Source organism: Sebastes umbrosus, chromosome 9 (genome assembly GCF_015220745.1).
Source record: "Sebastes umbrosus isolate fSebUmb1 chromosome 9, fSebUmb1.pri, whole genome shotgun sequence".
Taxonomy (NCBI): domain Eukaryota; kingdom Metazoa; phylum Chordata; class Actinopteri; order Perciformes; family Sebastidae; genus Sebastes; species Sebastes umbrosus.
In genome coordinates this window covers 26,946,166-26,961,415 of record NC_051277.1, presented here as the reverse complement: position 1 = coordinate 26,961,415, position 15,250 = coordinate 26,946,166, and the positions used below count along the sequence as shown (strand labels likewise).

The following is a 15,250-nucleotide window of genomic DNA, read 5'->3' as shown; positions in this document are numbered from 1 at the left end:
AATGTTATCGACTCATTTCTTTCTCCCTGACTGAGGCTCTTTCTTCTGTTTGTATTGAATTGTTGCATTCAAAAGAGCTCATTGATTATTGGTCAATGTTTGACGTGTTGTGTGTTTGTGTGTGTGTGTTTTAACTGGCCCTTTGATTGAATTTCCACCTCCAAACTGGACTACTTCCCATGTCTCCTACTTCTGTTGTCTTGGGAAAAGGCTTGAAGTTCCACCCCCTCAGCTGGGACTCTGCCTGTTTCAATGAATGTTTGAATGCACTGCGTCAGAGCGAGATGAAGTCTAGTGTACACAAGTCCTTGTGTATCCCTGTGTGTGTTTGGTTTTACATCATCATCATCTCCTAATCTCCTCACTGCACCCCCCCTCCCTCTCCCATCATGCAGGTTTTAAAGTCATTAACTTCTTTATCAGAATTTGCCAGCAATCCGAATTATTGTGAGAAGATAATTGGATCAAGCTCTTCTCCTGGGTACATGCGTAAGGTAAAAAATGTGAAAATGTGGCTTTTGCTATGAATCATCAAACAAGCAGCTTTCCTGATCACCAGTTAGAAAACATAAAGCAGCTTAGGATGACCTTGGTTCACGTAGAAACTTCTCTGTGCTGCTCGACAGGAAGTTGTTTCACAGCACAGAGTCGCCTGCTCTGCTCTCTCTCTCTCTCTCTCTCTCTCTCTCTCTCCCTCTCTCTCTCTCTCCCCCTCTCCCCGCAGTGCTTTCCTCCCCTCTCATGAATCCTTCTCCTCTCTGCAGGAGCCCGGTTGCAGTCGGCCATGGCTGCTACTGTTTGGCCCTGCTGAGGTCCGTGCCAGCTGCAGCCTACATTGTGCTGGTAACTGTTCTGCGGTACCATCTCTTCATATGGAGCGTCTTTTCACCCAAATTACTGTACGAGTCCATGCACCTGCTGCTTACTGCAGGAGTCTGCCTCTTCTTCAACACGATGGAGCAGAGCCACAGTTCCAGTAAGTCTTAGGGGGGCAAAAAAGCCCAGATCTTCCCTTAAGGCAAGTCAAAGGGTCAGGCGTAGTCTCTCAGTACTGTGTGTGAGACTTTCAGACTGATACACACTCCTCTCACTCTGTAGTATACCGATCTGTTCACAATGTGTCAACAGATGCTTCACAAAGGGTCCTTCCTTTGGACTCTGTAGGTTTGGTTTGCAAAAAAATACTTTGAGAATGCACTTGCAATGTATTTTTCAGCAGTCTATTTAAATATTTTATTCTTTCCAAGAATTTTTTTTTTGTGGCTGAATAAAAGTGAAATGACAAAGAAGTTTTTTGAAAGAGATTTTTTTTTCTTTTTTATCTATATACATACTGTGTATATTACCTCAGGGACTGCTGGACGGTGAGCTACTTAGACAACAATGCAGAGTTTAATCTTTAATGACTACATGTATAATGTATAATTGGTACATCATGTGTTTATGTTGAGCAGAGTGTAAACGTGATTGTTGGGTGCTCACTGGGATCAACTCTTTAGTTAACAGCTTAATAAACACCTGCATCCTCGTCAGTGTTTTCACTTTTGACTCGTCGCAGTAGGAAAAGCACAGGTGTTATTAATAAAATTAATGATGGCTGAATTCCATTTAGCTGCTTCGCTTTCAGGGTCCTGGTATAGACCCTTTTCACAGCAGCTGTTTTGACATGTCATTGCAAGGTAGACATAAGTGTAATTAATAACATTAATTATGGCCCTGTTCCATTAAGGTGAGCCAGGGCCCTGCTATCGCGCATGACGGCAAAAAGTAAAGAAGCGAAACTCTGGGGCTTTTTTGACAACAGCCGCTAGATGGCGCTGCGGTATCGCTGCTGCCATTTTGGATCGAAAACGGTAATGAGTCCGTGGCCGTGGATGTATAAAGAGACGTCTGTAAATTTTGTTCGAGGTAAATCAATTTCCCAGAACGAACATTTAAATAGCCCTCATTTAAACCTTTATGTCCATAAAGTTGTAAAGGTCACTAATCCAAATCCAGAGTTATTTTACTCGGCATTATAAACGTGAATCAGACCCACGGGACTGCACCGCCCTGCACGCTCATATGACATATCCGGTTCTGCCGGCTTCCTGCTAGCTGTATGCGGCTGTAATAATGGATATATTTGCTGTAATTCATCACTTTTATTATCTTCTAATACACCCATGGGCTGTATGCTGTAAGCCTGTACCGTGGTGGATGTATTAACGTCTCTGTTCCCAAACAACCGGCTATCGGCCAGTAGCTAGTAGCGTTAGTAGCATAAACAGAATTAAATGTAGTTATAGGCTATTTACTAACACGCAGGGCAAAAGCACAGGACACAACCTCTTATACATCCATGGTCTGTGGTCTATTGAACATCGATTTTGGATCCTTGACATGAAAAAGTTTGAGATTGCTCTCAAAATCTGTGTGCTGGATTTTTCTAACTTCCATTTATGTCCATCGCTCACTTTATGCTCCTCTGGGAAGCAGCTCACTGGAATGGATGTAATACACTAAACAGAATGGGACCATAATTAATTTGATCAATTACACCTGTGTGTACGCTGCTTTGACATGTCAACATGGCTGCTGGGAAAAGGGCTCACTGTCACCTTGTCATGTCTTACTGGGGCACTTGAACACAACGGAGCCGTCGTTACTGTTATTAGTAACACTGTTTTCTGACAAGTCAACATGTCTGCTGTGAATAAAAAGGCCTGTGGGCTAATTATAAAGGTTGTCCAGGTACAACAAAGCTAACAGAGGTTTGAGGGAGATCTTAATCAAGCAGCAAGTACTGTAGCTGCCCACACAGTCGGCCCTGAGAGAAGATCTAATCAGGCTACATGAGCGAAAACACCGGTGTGGGTGAACATGGAGGTGTGGCGGGGTTAATATGAGGGTTTATTATGGGAAGCAAAAGCATTTAACCGTCCATTTACTGCTTTTTACACAAAGCTGCACTTAATATCTCGCTGTGTGTATTTGTGTACAGTATGTAAACATACAATCTGTTTCTATTGATTAAGGTGAGTGGCTTTATAGGTTCTGCACTGCTAAAGTACAAATTAAAGGCTTTTAGATATTTTCAGATCAGATGAGCAGGTAGAACTGTGGACCTTCTTGTTCATACTCTTCAATTCAAGGTTTGTTTAGATGAATGGCTGGATAATAAACTAAATGTATCTAATTCTATTGCTCCTATTGCAATATATTAAAGGTGCAATTAATAACATTCAGCCACTTGATGTTGCATTCTCCCTCCCACTTCCATTGCATCCCCTCTAGAAGTGGGAACTCAATGTCAGATACAGTATATTCCACAGAGATAAACAAAACATTCATTTTGGACACGCCAACATCTTGAAAATGATTAATTCACATTACTTTACGCAACTGGCCCGATTTTTGCATCGCGGCTGGTATGATCCCATTGTTAGATGGTCTCTAGTTTTCAGATTTTTTTTCTCCGGCTCTAACTGAGATTTTATTAATTCAGTAGCAATTTCAGTGTCTAGGCAAGCATTTCTAATTCAGTGTAATGTCAACTAGAGGTCTGCAGCCCATCAAGAACACCAGACACAATGTTCTTTTTTTACATTCAACATGTTTGTCTCAGTACAGCTCAATAAAGATTTAGCTGTAGTTATGTTAGGCACAAAACCAGTGTAAGGCTGCCTGTAGGAAACACCTGTATGCCATGAAAATGTTAAATCATTGCCATTAATCCATTTTATGGCACATTTTTTACTGAATTACATACACTTTTGCATTGTTTTCTTTATTTCCCACAATGTTCAGTAGGAGATATAGTTTATAGTTTTATATAGTAGGACAAAATGCAGAAATCTTCATAGTTGGATGACCTTAAAGGGGACATATTATGAAAAACTCCCTTTTTCATTGCATATGTACATACATTTGGGTATTCGGAGTGCTACCAACCATAGACTGTATATAAGAAGTGGACGTAGTTACCGTGACGTCACCCATTGGTTTGTTGACCGCCGTTTTGAAGCCTCGAGTTCGGCATTTTGCCCGTCGCCATCTTGGTTTTTGGCCATTGACATCTTGTTTTTTTGCAACCAGAAGTGACACGAGAGGGTGGAGCTGAGTACAACCAAACGCTGACTAAGACATTTTAGGCGACCAATAAAATTACAATTAACTTCCATGAACTGAAAACACACCGTGAAAGGGTTAAAGTTCTGAACACAGACAAAACATGGATAACTCCCAGATCGGACAACGCTGTGATAGCGACCTGTCAATCACAGGGTAAATCATACCCTGATTTATGGTCTATTTGACTATCAATGGGACCATAATTTACTAAATGAACATCATGTTGTACTGAAAAAGACTTGAAACTAGAGATTGAGAACATAAACTCATGTTTACAATATTTACTGAGGTAATAAATCAAGAGAGAAGTAGGCTCATTTTCTCATAGACTTTTATACAATCAGACTTCTCTTTGCAACCAGAGGAGTCGCCCCCTGCTGGATATTAGAAAGAATGCAAGTGTAAGGCACTGAAGCATTGGTTTCACTTTTCAGACTTAGAGGTAGCCCACTGCTACCAACCCACAAACTGTGAAATAAGACAATCCAGTTTTCGGTCAGTTTTTTTGTGAGCGCTACAACGGAGTGTTTCCGACAGAGGGTACAGGTATATTCGAACAGACAGTATGAGAAAAATAATGTGTTTTTTTAACATTAAAGCATGAAAACATGTTCTAGTAGAAACCGAAAATACAAGTATGAACCTGAAAATGAGCATGATATGTCCCCTTTAAAGTTCTGCTGTTGCATGGAACACAATACCCTGTTTTACTTGCTCCCGTATGCGGCTGAATCCTTCTGTATATGCATTACAATATGGATGTCCAAGTCATATCATTTCCAGAGGCTTGCCGTGCACTGCAGACTTATAAACTTATTTAACTTCTACAGAATCTGTTCCTCCGGTATCACTGAGAATACCCCTAAAGTAAAGCTGGCTATCATCCAAACCAACAGTATGGAGCCAAAAGCGCAAGCAGTGTGTTGCTGTTCCAGTGCTTACGGAGCACACTGTAGTAGTTCAGTAAAATCAGAACATGGCATCAAGCAGCAGTTACAGTGAAAGTATGTCTAAGTCTCCCGTACGACATAAACACGCTGCTTCTGTAATGTTGTGTTTATTCATGTAATTTGTGTCATAAATCACGTCACCACCTCCAGTATACAGCTCTATGGTGTTTTATTGCAATGCTGCATTACAAAAAGCCTCCATTCCAGCAGTTATTTTGCTGAGTTATGTCTGTCTGTGATGTCAATGAACAGCTGGGACTACTTCAAAGCTCCTTCCTGATTATAACCTGGCCGTTCTTACATCATTACCCTTGGAAATAAAAACAGCAAGTTGAAAGACTTGGCGTTAAAGCCACAGTGTGCAACTTTTCACCGCAAGGCAGAAAAGGGAATTGTAAGTTCCCGCCCCAACACTTGTCACTCACCTTGATGAGCTGTCTGCCTTGAAACGGCATCCCGCCCGGGGCTAAGATCACTGACATCCCCGCAAGGTGCCACGGGCGCCGGGGAAGCAGATGCCAAACCGAGGAAGGAAGGAAAAAAAAAAAAAGAAGCAATGCCGATGTTCGGTGTGTTTCTGAATAGATTTAGTCTGATGCAAGACGAGCTTCACACTTTGTTTTGCTGCCGTCGCTGTTGTTGCTGTGACTCACTTTGACAGGGACAACCTCAACGCCGACTATATCCACGGAAAATGGAATTTAAATGCCCCGAACTTCATTGAAAAGTCAGACAAACAAGAGGATTTACATTTGAATACACAGGGTCACCGACGAACGCACGCTGCATATGGATCACTTGCAGGTTAGCTGGTTTGCATCAGAAGCAGGACACTGTTAGTTTTGAGGTGGCTCAGATCAAAGCTGAATTGACTCTTTTTATTAAATTGACAGCATACTGTTTGCAAGTGCCTTTTCCTTTTTTCAGCTGAAAAAGAGATCTGACACAAACTTTAACAAAGTCTAATGGAAATAGTTTATGAACCAGGTAATAATCTGTCAGTGTTCTGGATGCTTCACATCGGACATCATGATATCTTTGCAAACTGATATCATTAAAGAGGCCCTATTGTGCAATTGTGCTTTTGTGCATTTCCCCTTTCCTTTAGTGTGTTATATTGTTTTCTGTGCATGTAAAAGGTCTGCAAAGTTACAAAGCCCAAAGTCCACGTCAAAGGGAGTTACTCTCCCCCACAGAAAACACTGCTCCTCAACTGCCTGAAACGCCTCGCTTGAAGTCCCGCCTTTTCTTCTGTAAAATGGTGATGTCACCAAGTAACACATTTGCATAATATCTGCCTAGCGGCTAGTTTGGCACACCATCAAACAAAGCTAGCTAGAGCGGAGCTGGAGCGGAGACTGAAGAGTTTGTTCGCTTGACCAATCACAATGGAGTGGGCCAGCTGACCAATCAGAGCAGACTGGGCTTTTTGGGGGCGGAGCTCAAACAGGGCGTTTCATACAGACAGTGAAAAGAGGTGCTACAGCACAGCCGGTATGTGTAAAGCGTGTTTTGAACATTAAAGCATGTAAATATTCTAGTAGAAACCCCAAATACATGTATGCACCTAAAAAAGAGCGTAATATGTACCCTTTAACCAACAAAATGGTGTCATGGTAGCCCACGATGTGGTTAGGATGACGTATGATACAAAACACGTCATAAGTTATATTGTTTTTTTGTGACTATTATCTAAGTTTCTCTTACAATTGTAATTCTTAAAGGCAGTTTAGGATAATTTGAAATGAGCTGCAATACAATCTCTCAGATAGAGGTATAGGTTTTCTGTTCTGAGAGGTATAAATGAGGGATGTTGGTCTTATGAGGACTCTCTGGGTTTTTACAGCGCTGAAGATGAATTATGTTTGATAGAGCAGCATCCCTCTGCATCTCATCAGCTACGTTGCACTAAAATGAAAACCTGTGACACCACTTTGCTTCTGCGGAGTTTGAGAAACTCCTGAAGTACTTTGGGACATTGAGTTTGATAATATCATTACAGTGATCGTTTTTCTTGGTGTTGGCAGCCGATTTGCCGCCAGCAGCCAGCAATGTCATTTATTATTCCTTGGGTTTTCTGCTGATGGATTTTGAGTATCTATAAGGGGCATTTTTCAGTTTTTCTTTTTTTGTGTCCATTAATAGTTCCTGATCTATTCGTTCTAAACAAACCAGTCTTGTAAGACCAACTTCTCAGACTTTCATGCAGTGACTATAGAGAGGCAAAGACCCGCCCCTTCCGGTGTACCACATGGGACCTTATTTTGGAAAAAAATATGTGCAGTAGTCAACAGCGAGAGACAAATATTTTTTGGATCCCGTTTGAATTGCGCCATGAATCACATATTACATATTGTCAAATCAAAAGATAATTTTGAAAGTCAAGAAAGTCACGGTTTGTCGTAGTATCATTCAGTTTTGTGTGAAACCGCTGAGTGAACTACATCTCTTGTCTCACACAATATACGTCACCACTAGCGCTAACTTAGCTATGACCACGCACAAATGAAACGTTGTCTTACCTGATGTGTTTTATCCAGTGACTCCTGGTCTTTTTATCAGCCGGGAAGAGAAAGAACGAGCGAGACCCGTTCTCGTGTGAGTTCATCCCAGTACGAAACACACAGGCATCGTAGCTTCAGAGAGAGAGACGTCACTTACGCGACTTTTGGATGTGTAGTCTTTCTAATTATGTATTTTCACAGTCTGATACTTCAACAGTTTTACAACATTACAACAACTTTCTTGACTTGAAAAATTATCTTTTAAATTGACAAACATCATGTACTGTATGTGATTCATGGCACAATTCAAATCAAAACAATATTTGTCTCTCGCCGTTGACTACCGTTCATATATTTTTTCCAAAATAAGGTCCCATGGTGGTCCACCGGAAGGGGCGGGACTTAGTAGCAAAAAAAGTGCTTTTTATTTAGTCACAGAATATCACGTAAAGGTGCAGTGTGTGGGATTTGGCGGCAAACGGGAATTTCCCCGTCTGGAGCCAGTGTTTGGTTTGTCCATTCTGGGCTACTGTAGAAACATGGCGGCCAGCTCTGTGAAGAGAGGACCGCTCCATATGTAGATTTAAACGGCTCATTCTAGGTCTTACTTTCAGGTGAATATACACTAAATTAATACACTGATTATACACTAAAGAAAATACTTATATTATATTTCTGCCAATAGTTCCCCCTAAATGCTACACATTGTTCCTTTAAATTGGTTTATTTGTTCTTCGTCATGGATCTGTGTGTTACTACACCAGTGCAAGAAGACGCCTCAAAGCAGCTTCTCACAAATCTGTTGGGACGTCATTTTCTGCGTGAAATCATCCCTCTGTATCTAAATACCTACCAGCCCATGAAATGGATCAGAATAATTGTTGTGTCCACATGGTTGAAAGCTTTTTAGCACGTGCTAGCAATGCAGTTATACATGTGGACTGTTTTTTGTATATTTCTTTGCAAACTCCATCTTTGTAGAAATGAGTTTACATCAGCCTTCACAGCCGTTTATTTGTTTCAAAAGATTCTTTTCCAACTTGTTAATTTATGATAACTGTGCAATTCATCCAGTTTATTCTGTATTTGTGTTTGTCCCCCTTAAGTTGAATTTTTACCTCCTTGTGATTTCTGTATCTTCTAACTGAGTTGAGTGTTTTGGGGCTTCTTTGGGGGGATTTTTAGAGTTCTGTAACAAATGTAAAAGAATGAAAAGTGACAGATGAAGTCCTTACCAAAATCATTTTTTAATCAACTCGTTCTTGCATTATTTATGTTCTTAATGATGAAATAAATGATTTACTACACTGTGCAATTTTCTGTGTGATTTTTCCAGCTGCAACAACTACAAGACGAAACTTGATTTAGGTCGAACATATTAAAACATATTTTTTAAGCAGACATTTTAATGTGAATTCATGCACAGTCCTGTAATCTACATGATTATCTGCCCATAAAATTGTCTTTGAGCTCCGTGCAGCCTCGGTGGAGGCCATCTGTCTGCTCTGGAGGATGAATGACATAAGAGGCACTTTTCACTAGAGTTTTCCTGTCAAAGTTTCCCACTGACTTAGTGAAACTGGACACGAAACCATCTGTGAAAGTGCACCTAGCGTACAGTGTAGTAGTAGGAGGATGATAATTTAGTATCATCCTCCTATTTGCTATCCACCCACTAAATGATTATTTTATGCCTCCAGGAGCTGGACTTCAATGCCATCATTAAAGGAACCGCATATTTCATGCTGTGCTCACTTCAGAGTGAGAGTGGCTCTTAAAACTTCCAAAGTGATGATGCACTTACGATGTAATATTGTTACTGTCCTGAAATCAGAGATGTTGCAGGCAAAAAGTTGAATGCAATTATTTTTCAACCAAAAATTTCCATGACTGTAGATATTTGTCAGCATCCATAAATTACCCCAATAGACATACAGGGTGTGTTTGTGCATTTTTTTTTATTTCATACATAAGTACCAGTGATACGCTAAATTTTGTTGAGGAAAAACTGGCATGGTCCCTTGACCTCCGACCTCAAGATATGTGAATGAAAATGGGTTCTATGGGTACCCACGAGTCTCCCCTTTACAGACATGCCCACTTTATGATAATCACATGCAGTTTGGGGCAGGTCATAGTCAAGTCAGCACACTGACACACTGACAGCTGTTGTTGCCTGTTGGGCTGCAGTTTGCCATGTTATGATTTGAGCGTATTCTTTATGCTAAATTTAGTACCTGTGAGGGTTTCTGGACAATATTTGTCATTGTTTTGTGTTAATTGATTTCCAGTAATAAGTATAATACATACATTTGCATAAAGCAGCATATTTGCCAACTCCCATGTTGATAAGAGTATTAAATACAAATACTAAATGCAAATCTCCCTTTAAGGTTCATTTTAAACAGATAAAAAAGGCTAAACAAAAACTATTTTAATCAATTGACAGCCCTTAAAGTCATTAAAATAAGCCCCACCTTTACCAGCTGCAACATTACAGTGATCAACAGATTGATGCATCAATAATTATAATCAAGTAATATAATATTAATTATTCTGAAATGAGCCATTCTGCATAGTGATTACTTTTACTTTTGGTACTTTAAAAAATATTTTGATGCTAATACTTTTTTACTTTTACTGAAGTAAAATTTTGAATGCAGGAGTACACCGATCAGCCATACCATTAGGACAGCATGGGCACCATAACCGGTCTGTTATTTTCATCTCTTTGCTCTCTTCAAAGCTGACCTTATACGTATGTGTGCGACCCTCTTCCCAGTCATGTCCTCCAGCTCTTCTGGGGGATCCTGGGGCTATAAAAGGGGATATGTGATCCCTCCTGAATGCTCTGGGTCTGCCTCCAGGGCCTTCTCACAGTCTGACGTGTCCAGGAGGCATCCAAACCACTGGTTCTTGTCACTGCAAAGGTGCAGCCACGTGTCACCAAACAGGACACACTTCACTCTCCACAGACAAATCTGGGCAAGACCCTGCTTCCTGAGGCGTCTGACGGTTTGCTGGAGATTAACCAGAAGTAACTGTCAGTGGACTCAGCAGGCTCGTCCCACATGTGAGTTTTGCTTCCATGACCACAGAGGCTGCAGTCATTTCGCTTGCCAATACCACTCAGCAGATCCAAGAGTTTATTGGGCTAAGTGAGCCCAGAAGGCCCCTCCAGCAGAGAGCTTTTGAGTTTCCATCACAACTGGCACAGATGACCTCTCAGCAATGGAGGCTTTAAACACGGCCCACTCTGGTTCTTTTTGGCCTTACTGTAGGTTTCAGGTACACCTGTAAATCCCTTTATGCTAAAACATGGTGGTTGTTATGCACACTCCATTTCTATCACTGAGGTCTAGGTGCTCCGGTTCAGATCAAGCAGTCCCACTCCTCTGAGTTGTTGCCCAAGTGGCCACTTAAGTCCACTAACAGGATGTGAAGCCCTCAGGCAGTGGTTCCCAAACTTTTTCACGTCAAGGACCGCTGAGCTGACACAAATTAGACCACAGACCTCCATTTGATAAGATTTTGTCCCAGATTACTGATTTTTGCTTTTATATGTTTCATAGAGTGGTTCAACAGCAACAAAAATAGCTCCCGCCTACCTGAACTCCCTCATCCAGGTCTACACTCCCTCCCACCTATTATGCTCGGCCAATGAAAGGCGCCTGGTTCTCCCATCACAACAAGGCCCTAAGTCGCTAGCTAGACTCTTCTCCTCCTTAGTCCCCCGGGGGTGGAATGAGTAACCGAACTCTATTCGATCCGCAGAGTCTCTTTCCACCTTTAAGAAAAAGCTAAAGACCCAGCTCTTTCATGAACACCTGTACACCTAATGACATTGCTGATGTTGATGATGTTGATAACGATGATATTGAGGATACTGAGGATGCTGCTGATGTTGATTAGGATATTCATGATGATGATGACATTGATGGCGTTGTTGATAATGGTAATGATGACGATGACAAAAAAAAATAAAAATCTGCTTCTATACACCCCGTGCATTGCCTCTCTGCGCTATACTTGTCTGCACCTGTGTCCGATCAGACTTGAAGCTGTTGTTGGCACTTACTCAAGTTGTTCCTTCCTATTTATAGATCCTTGCTTGTGTTGTACGAACTCTCAGATGTACGGCGCTTTGGACAACAGCGTCTGCTAAATGAAATTGTAGAATTGTGGTTCAAGAATGAGTCCTCAAACCTGGAAATGAGTTAGCATTTGAGCACTTCTGGTTCCCTCGTCTGGAAGTCAATTAGTTTTTTGAATGGGTTTTTAGTTAGATGCCAGAAATAAGGTCTGTGGTTAACACAAGCTGAAGAGATTTTAAGGTTTTGTTTTACGATACAAAATAAGTCAGTAAATATCCCACTCGTGAATTTTGAAGCCTTCATATGTCTTAAAAAAGGCTGTTGCTAACAAGTGGCTAAATGAGACTACTAAACGTCATCACACCGACTCGTCCTCCTTTACAGCCTCTTTGTGTATACTCGCGCTCATGCAACTGTGGTGGAGTTTGTTTATAGCCTAACGTTAACCTTTTTACTTCTGACGATTGCATTCACGCTTCAAAAATCATAAAGTGGTGTTCATTTGTGGAGATTATCTTGCTGAACAAAACGTGTAAGTATCATAAACATTGTTTTGCCAAAGAGCTTATTTTCTGCAATAATCCAAAACCCAATGGAAAAATCCCATTGTCTTTTTGTCGAGGGAACCAGGGCGATGCTAACTTCCGGGTTGGCCTAAAAAAATACGTCATCCCTGAAGTACTCTATACACTGACGATAGATAAGTACCTCATACAACCCCTCTTCAAAAGAAAAAAAAACAAAACCCAAACTATCCCTTTAAATCATCAGGGGCTGTTTAGTTCGTGTGCATATGAAAGGCCATATATCATATCGCCATAAATCAGTAAGCATTTTGTGCCTCCTCAGCAGGTATGCTGTTTGGAATCTAAAGCATGTTGATTTATAAGTGCTCCTCATTTCTCTTTCATGTAAAGTAAGGACTAACTATGGCCGGCCGTCCAGTAGAAAATACATAAGTAATTACAGGAATAGAGCATCTGGAGACCAGAATTTGATCCTCTGAGTTGGAGCTTTTCCCTGTGAAAGCGACCTTACCTCAACTGCACCGCTTCGCTCTTTTGATGCTCCAGGAGTTGTCTGCTAAGTGGCAGATGGCAGCGAGCCAAAGAGGTTATTGCAAGTTTGGAGCTGGCTCCCTCTGAAAACACAGTCACTGCAGGAGCTATTGATTGACGCACGGCTCACTCTGTGGCTGCAGACGCTGCCAGGGTTCCCCTTCTCCCCTCACTGACTGCATCTCTGCTTCACATTCTGTTCCAAGCCAGCAAGAGGAATCCAGCTCACTAAAACTCGGCTCAGTTGTTAAGAAGCCTGGAGGGGAACACTTTGCTGTTTGCATAAAATTACTACTGGCTTGACTTACACGGCAGTGAAGCTGCTTGTTAACCCCTCGTGAACTTCATTTTACATTTTTATTGATATTAATACATTAGATTATGTGTCCAAGTCACAGCAAAAATACGGAGGTGGTGATTCTTTTTTTACTCCACCTGAAATGTCAGGATGTGTTGCGAACACTGTCTGGGACTCACATAATGACTCCATATTCCGAATAATATAGATATTCTGAATAATACAGCAGCTCTTGGAGAAGTTTTAGGTGAGAAATGTGTCACTCAGCAATTCCATTAGCATTGTAATTCTCAGTGTAAAGAAGTGGATGGACAAACTTCTCAGGAGTTATAATAGAAAATACCTTTCCGTGCACATTTGTTGGCAGACAAATGGAACAATGAGACATCTGGTGCAGAGAGTTTGGTTCATGCGGACTATGAAAGATAATTAAATATCAACAGCGATGAAAAGCTTTCATTAGTTATTAAGTCAGCAGTCCACCATGTGAGATGAGTCGATTGTAATCCACAAATCCGGCTGCAGGTCGGTGACGGTGGAGCCAGTCGGTCATTAAAAGACTGTTGAGTCATCCGTGATCCTCATCGACCTCTTTTGGGCAACCAGCAGGAGGTCAATATGACTTTTTCTTCTATTCAAAGTGTTTCGTCCTTCTTAAATTACAGTAATCTGTAACTGATACGAACCATGAAGTCACATTTTTAAAAGAAATAATTAAATATTTCTGTAGGTATGTTTTTTTTTTCAAAACTACTGGATAGAAAATAACTACGGCTGTCAATCGATTAAAATATTTAATCATGATTAATCTCATGATTGTCCATAGTTAATCGCGATTAATTGAAAATTAATCACACTTTTTTTTCCATTCAAAATGTACCTTAAAGGGAGATTTGTCAAGTATTTAATACTCTTATCAACATGGGAGTGGACAAATATCCTTGCTTTTTATTAACAGCTAAAAACAATGACAAATGTTGTCCAGAAATCATCACAGGTACTGCATGTAGCATAAAAAATATGCTCAAACCATAACATGGCAAACTGCAGCCCAACAGGCAACAACAGCTGTCAGTGTGTCTGTGTGCTGACTTGACTATGACTTGCCCCAAACTGCATGTGATTATCATAAAGTGGGCATGTCTGTAAAGGGGAGATTCGTGGTTACCCATAGAACCCATTTACATTCACATATCTTGAGGTCAGAGGTCAAGGGATCCCTTTGAAAATGGCCATGCCAGTTTTTCCTGTTTAGCGTAAGTTGGTTGGTACCAATGGATTCCTTTAGGTTTTCTAGTTTCACATGATAGCAGTATCGTCACTGTCCGCTACAACTTAAAAATTATTGCGTTTTTTTGCATTAAAGAAATTAGTGGCGTTAAAACTAATTTGCGTTTTTGGTGTTATTATCGCGTTAACTCTGACAGCCCTTTTTGAAACATTATGAACTTAAATGCTGCTGCTGATTATCAGTGTACATGTTTACTACGGGCTGTGTAGCTTTGCGGTGAATAATATGCTGAGAGCACACAGCCAGCTTCAGTGAACCCAACTTCACACTGAGCTGTATGACAGCTATCGCACGCTGGGATACAGTGTCAGTGTGATCCGTGGCTTTTGACTGTTATTCCAGCTTGTCAAGTTATAAATCCATAATATATAAAATGCAAATAATGTGAATACACAGTACACAGATTCTAAATAGAATCGAAGCTCCTGCAATGGTGCATCTTTGTCATTTTTTTTTTCTATTTTTTGCTGTGTTGCTCATTGTGCATTCAGTCATAACGAGAACCCTAACACTGTTGCTCCTGCAGAGGAAAAGTGAAAATCAGAATCTTCGAAACTCTTCAAAGAGAGTACAAAGGGGAATCAAGCTTTTCAGAAATTGGCACAAGCAAGTCTAATGGCTTGGAAGCTCACACATAGGTAATGAACCACATTTTTGTCAGGAAAGGCCCAGTGTTGGCTTTTAAAAGCCACTGGAGCATTTCCAGACACAACTCCTCCCTGGCAGCTCCACACAGACAAATGGATATGTGTCTAATGAAAGGCTTTTAGGGGGTATTGATTTTTTTTTCCATAAGTACGGCCGGCAGCTTCGTCCTTGACATACATTCGGACAAGTGTGCATATGGAGAAAAACAACGTAATGCAAGATATGTTTGTGTAAGTCTGTGTTTCTCTCAGCAGCATGACTATTATTTTCTCCGCATGAGCAGCTTAAACATTT

The 15,250-nt window shown here is 40.9% G+C and overlaps 1 protein-coding gene across 1 annotated transcript in view; it reads left to right on the top strand.

The window, feature by feature from the left end:
- Nucleotides 1–1,528, top strand: part of pigg (phosphatidylinositol glycan anchor biosynthesis class G) — a 93,840-nt gene extending 92,312 nt beyond the window's left edge. Inside the window, exon 13 of the mRNA XM_037780436.1 lies at nucleotides 765–1,528. Coding sequence (XP_037636364.1) covers nucleotides 765–987 — 223 coding nt within the window. The 3' untranslated portion in view covers nucleotides 988–1,528. The remainder of the gene's footprint in view (nucleotides 1–764) is intronic.
- The last annotated feature ends 13,722 nt before the right edge of the window (nucleotides 1,529–15,250 follow it).